The sequence below is a fragment of the Salvelinus namaycush genome, unplaced genomic scaffold, assembly GCF_016432855.1.
Source record: "Salvelinus namaycush isolate Seneca unplaced genomic scaffold, SaNama_1.0 Scaffold824, whole genome shotgun sequence".
NCBI lineage: Eukaryota > Metazoa > Chordata > Actinopteri > Salmoniformes > Salmonidae > Salvelinus > Salvelinus namaycush.
In genome coordinates this window covers 4038-10000 of record NW_024061558.1, presented here as the reverse complement: position 1 = coordinate 10000, position 5963 = coordinate 4038, and the positions used below count along the sequence as shown (strand labels likewise).

The window sequence follows — 5963 nt, the reverse complement described above, 5'->3', positions numbered from 1 at the left end:
TAATTACAGAGGGTAATTGGTGTCATTCCCACTGTCACGGCCGGCTGCCTCTCATCGTGGTGGACAGGACCCCTGTCATATGTAGTTAACAGCCTGAGGCGTCGAGCCCACACACACACACACACCGCTGCCCACATCGCCACATACACACACACACACAGAGACACACACAGAGACACATACACACCGCCGCGGGTCCCTCACATATGTACGCACGCACGCACGCACGCACGCACGCACGCACGCACGCACGCACGCACGCACGCACACACACCGCCGCAGGTAACCCTCTCACATATGCAGTGAGAGACAGTGGGACACCTCAGCGTAGTGAAGTCAAGCTCTTTATTCATTCTTAACAGGCTGTAGCAAAATAGTTATCATATGATTGATGGGTTAAATCAGGGTTAGCTCTCAATGGTGATTAAACATACATTATCATCGACTACACATTGACAGTCAGTCAGAGTACTCTTTCAGGTGAATATTATATGTCAGCCAGTTAGTGTTGCTTTTTCCCGTTCACATCACTCTGAGTCTGTTAGATATTCAGGCTGCTGTAGCCTGGCTTTTCATATGATATAGTGTTATCTGTAGCTTAACTCTAATCAGTTATGTCTAGGTATTTCTGTCAGAGTAGTTTAATATAGAGAGAGATGTCTAGTCTCTCTGGTTCTCATTGGTTCTAATAACAATCAGCTGCTTTTCATTTTCATCTTTATTAAGGACTTTATTAAGGAATAATGACCTCTCTCTCTCTCTCTCTCTCTCTCTCTCTCTCTCTTTTTTTCTCGCTGTCTCTCTCTCTCTCTCTCTCTCTCTCTCTCTCTCTCTCTCTCTCTCTCTCTCTCTCTCTCTCTCTCTCTCTCTCTCTGTCTCTCACTCTCTCTTTCTCTCTCTCTCTACTCTCTCTCTCTTTCTCACACATCTACCTCAGAGTCTTTTCAAAGAGGAATTTTTTTTATTTTTGAAGTTTTGATTTCCCACTGTCGTGTCTTTGACTATGCCAGATTGATTGCTATGACATGCTATTCTATAAAATTATTTCTCCGTAATTAATATTACCTGATTGAACTAATCATGTAAATATTAATTAACTAGAGAGGGACACCACGAAAGAATATTTATAGAGCTGTTATCTTTCGAATAAACTCTTAAAGATTTTGTAATATTTTACTAAATAGCCGTCACATTAATCGTCATTATATTCAGTCTCATCTGAAAGTTGTAAGTCCTTGATTATCTGCAAGAATCCTGGCTAACAAGTTGAATCAGCAATACAAAATTGGGTTTAATTATTTATTTACTAAATACCTAACCAATCACACAGAATCACACATATACAATTAGATCATAACTTGATCACAAATTACGTCATACAGAAAACGTCCCTAGCGGGCGGAATAGATATGACAGCTTGTTACACAAAGGGAATGGGCTGAGTCTTAGTGAAAGAGCGGGAGATTCGGAACAGGGCAAAAGCTGTGCTCTCGTAAATCAGTATCTGATGCATTCTAAATTACCGCCCATTTGAGAAAGAAAATGCAATACATATTTACTCTGAGCTGCGCTTCAGTAGGTTGGTGGTAGATGGAAGAACGTATCGCCAACCCGAGTCCTCTGTCTTTTGGAGAATGTCTCTGGTTGTCACGGGATACTTTGTAGTAACGTTGTGTGTGGAAGACGGGATACTCGGACTGTCCTTCCTAACCTGCGTTTGTAGCAGCTGTTGCCAACTCAACGGCTAGGAGATATCACTTCTGTAGTGAACACGAGTTCAAAGTTCATACCATTCACAATCAAAGTCCATGCTGATGTTGGCTTCATCTATAGTGATTATCTGAACCATTCTGACCCTGGATCGTCATCCTAGAGTACCCGGAACAGGAAGTTATATTCTTGTCTCTGGCTTTATATAGTGGAGGGAGAGGGGTGTGTCTGAAAAGTCTATTACCCAGGTCTCTTCACAGGGGCGGGCCCCTGGTTGAGCAGAAGCCAAATTTATGAAAACACAGATCTCTCATTTGGAAGGTAAAATTACATTTCACCTCTTCACAAACAATGTCATATTCAAACATTTGAATTAAACAACAATTCCATGTGAATCCGATACCTCTGACGTTTAGACTTTTCACAGTAGCGTTTATGTCATTCTATCATTGATGAGAATGTGTCAGAGGGCAACCGAACTGACATAATATACCTTAAGTACCACCGCATATGTACAGTTGGTTGGATTACCAGAATATAGTTCATTTCCCCCAACTTCTGATGTTACCCAGAATCTCTATGTTAACCCATGGGTTTCCTTATGTCACATCAGTTATAGTGGGGAGAGAGAAAAAGGGGGAAAGAGGTATTTATGACTGTCGTAAACCTACCCCCAACCCAACGTCATGACACCACTTTCCTGCCAAGTAAGAGCGTTTCTCTTTCTTCCCTGGTTACCTGAGGGACATGTTCATTCTGTCTGTTAAGGATCTTAGACATCAGAGAATCACATGTTTTCAAAATGTTTTCAGACCATCAAATTGAGCCAAACAGGATTTTCTACTTTCCCCATCTCTTTTTAATCTGGGGCCAGTTGAAGGGATTGGAAGATTGACGTACAGAGCAGCATGCTCACACGCACGCACGCACGCACGCACGCACGCACGCACGCACGCACGCACGCACGCACGCACGCACACACACACACACACACACACACACTCAAACATACACTTACTAGCTGACTACTGTATAGATAGAGGGGTTGAATGGAAGTGTGTGTGTGTTATCAGTGTAGTTATCCTCCTCTTCTTGTCTCCATCCAGAGCATGATGAGTGTACGACAGGTCTTCACAGCTGTGATGAGCATGCCATCTGTTTCAACACGGTGGGGGGCCACAGCTGCTCCTGTAAACCAGGCTATGTAGGCAACGGGACAGTCTGCAGAGGTGAGACACACACACGTATACATACACACTTTATACTCTCAGGATACGCACTCATGTACACACACTTGCGCATTAAGTACACACGTGCGGTTGACGCACACACTCGCGGACACATACACACACACACACACACACACACACACACACACACACACACACACACACACACACACACACACACACACACAAACACACACACACACACACACACACACACACACACACACACACACACACACACACACACACACACACACACACACACACACTTCCTTCCTGTGTCTCTCTGTCTCTGCACAGACACTTTAACATCTAATTGATTTTATTCAGGGGCCCAATGGAGACCAGGGTCTCATTCTTAATGGTGCCCTGGGAACAGATCATTCCCAAATCAACATGGCGATTCAATAAAACAGACACTTCAAGATACAGCCGTTACAGATACACTACATTTCAACAACACCTGTCTTTGCATCCACCAAATCAGCGTTTCCCAAATAGCATCATCTGTCCAGTTACTGTATGTTTAGGAAGGACCCAATATAGCATCATCTGTCCAGTTACTGTATGTTTAGGAAGGACCCAATATAGCATCATCTGTCCAGTTACTGTATGTCTAGGAAGGACCCAATATAGCATCATCTGTCCAGTTACTGTATGTTTAGGAAGGACCCAACATAGCATCATCTGTCCAGTTACTGTATGTCTAGGAAGGACCCAATATAGCATCATCTGTCCAGTTACTGTATGTCTAGGAAGGACCCAATATAGCATCATCTGTCCAGTTACTGTATGTCTAGGAAGGACCCAACATAGCATCATCTGTCCAGTTACTGTATGTCTAGGAAGGACCCAATATAGCATCATCTGTCCAGTTACTGTATGTCTAGGAAGGACCCAACATAGCATCATCTGTCCAGTTACTGTATGTCTAGGAAGGACCCAATATAGCATCATCTGTCTAGTTCCTGTATGTCTAGGAAGGACCCAACATAGCATCATCTGTCCAGTTACTATATGTCTAGGAAGGATACATCATAGCATCATCTGTCCAGCTGCTGTATGCACTTGCTGTTAGTAGCTCAATCGAGACTAATTCCTCCCTCCTATGTACCCCCCAGCTTTGTGTGATGGTTTGTGCCAGAACGGAGGATCCTGTGTAAACCCGGACACCTGTATCTGTCAGCAGGGGTTCACTGGGAAGAGATGTGAGACAGGTAAGAACACAGGTGGGGAAGGAAGAGGGATTCAGGGGTAGGTGGGGGAGGAAGAGGGAGTTAGGGGGAGTTAGGAATAGATGGGGGAGGAAGGGGGAGTAGGGGGAGGAAGGGGGAGTTAGGGGTAGAATGGGCAGGCAGGGGGAGTTAGGGGTAGAATGGGCAGGCAGGGGGAGTTAGGGGAGGTGGGGTAGAATGGGCAGGCAGGGGGAGTTAGGGGTAGAATGGGCAGGCAGGGGGAGTTAGGGGTAGAATGGGCAGACAGGGGGAGTTAGGGGTAGAATGGGAAGGTAGGGGGAGTTAGGGGTAGAATGGGCAGGCAGGGGGAGTTAGGGGTAGAATGGGCAGACAGGGGGAGTTAGGGGTAGAATGGGAAGGTAGGGGGAGTTAGGGGTAGAATGGGCAGGCAGGGGGAGTTAGGGGTAGAATGGGCAGGCAGGGGGAGTTAGGGGAGGTGGGGTAGAATGGGCAGGCAGGGGGAGTTAGGGGTAGAATGAGCAGGCAGGGGGAGTTATGGGTAGAATGGGAAGGCAGGGGGAGTTAGGGGTAGAATGGGCAGGCAGGGGGAGTTAGGGGTAGAATGGGAAGGCAGGGGGAGTTAGGGGTAGAATGGGAAGGCAGGGGGAGTTAGGGGTAGAATGGGAAGGCAGGGGGAGTTAGGGGTAGAATGTGCAGGCAGGGGGAGTTATGGGGAGGAGGGGTAGCTCGAGGGAGTTAGGGGTAGAATGTGCAGGCAGGGGGAGTTATGGGGAGGAGGGGTAGCTCGAGGGAGTTAGGGGTAGAATGGGCAGGCAGGGGGAGTTAGGGGTAGAATGGGAAGGCAGGGGGAGTTAGGGGTAGAATGGGCAGGCAGGGGGAGTTAGGGGTAGAATGGGCAGGCAGGGGGAGTTAGGGGTAGAATGGGAAGGCAGGGGGAGTTATGGGGTAGAATGGGCAGGCAGGGGGAGTTAGGGGTAGAATGGGAAGGCAGGGGGAGTTAGGGGTAGAATGGGCAGACAGGGGGAGTTAGGGGTAGAATGGGAAGGCAGGGGGAGTTAGGGGTAGAATGGGTAGGCAGGGGGAGTTAGGGGTAGAATGGGTAGGCAGGGGGAGTTAGGGGTAGAATGGGCAGACAGGGGGAGTTAGGGGTAGAATGGGAAGGCAGGGGGAGTTAGGGGTAGAATGGGCAGGCAGGGGGAGTTAGGGGTAGAATGGGCAGGCAGGGGGAGTTAGGGGTAGAATGGGAAGGCAAGGGGAGTTAGGGGTAGAATGGGCAGGCAGGGGGAGTTAGGGGTAGAATGGGCAGGCAGGGGGAGTTAGGGGTAGAATGGGTAGGCAGGGGGAGTTAGGGGTAGAATGGGCAGGCAGGGGGAGTTAGGGGTAGAATGGGCAGGCAGGGGGAGTTAGGGGTAGAATGGGCAGGCAGGGGGAGTTAGGGGTAGAATGGGCAGACAGGGGGAGTTAGGGGTAGAATGGGAAGGCAGGGGGAGTTAGGGGTAGAATGGGCAGGCAGTGGGAGTTAGGGGTAGAATGGGTAGGCAGGGGGAGTTAGGGGAGGTGGGGTAGAATGGGCAGGCAGGGGGAGTTAGGGGTAGAATGGGAAGGCAGGGGGAGTTAGGGGTAGAATGGGCAGGCAGGGGGAGTTAGGGGTAGAATGGGCAGGCAGGGGGAGTTATGGGGAGGAGGGGTAGCTAGGGGAGTTAGGGGTAGAATGGGAAGGCAGGGGGAGTTAGGGGTAGAATGGGCAGGCAGGGGGAGTTAGGGGTAGAATGGGCAGGCAGGGGGAGTTAGGGGGAGCTAGGGGGAGTTAGGGGTAGAATGGGCAGGC

At 48.7% G+C, this 5963-nt stretch overlaps 1 protein-coding gene across 1 annotated transcript in view; it reads left to right on the top strand.

Moving 5' to 3' along the window:
- Positions 1 to 4197, top strand: part of LOC120042988 (protein NEL-like) — an 85586-nt gene extending 81389 nt beyond the window's left edge. Inside the window, exons 14-15 of the mRNA XM_038987711.1 lie at positions 2817 to 2939; positions 4061 to 4197. Of these exons, the coding sequence (XP_038843639.1) occupies positions 2817 to 2939; positions 4061 to 4197 (260 nt within the window). The remainder of the gene's footprint in view (positions 1 to 2816; positions 2940 to 4060) is intronic.
- The last annotated feature ends 1766 nt before the right edge of the window (positions 4198 to 5963 follow it).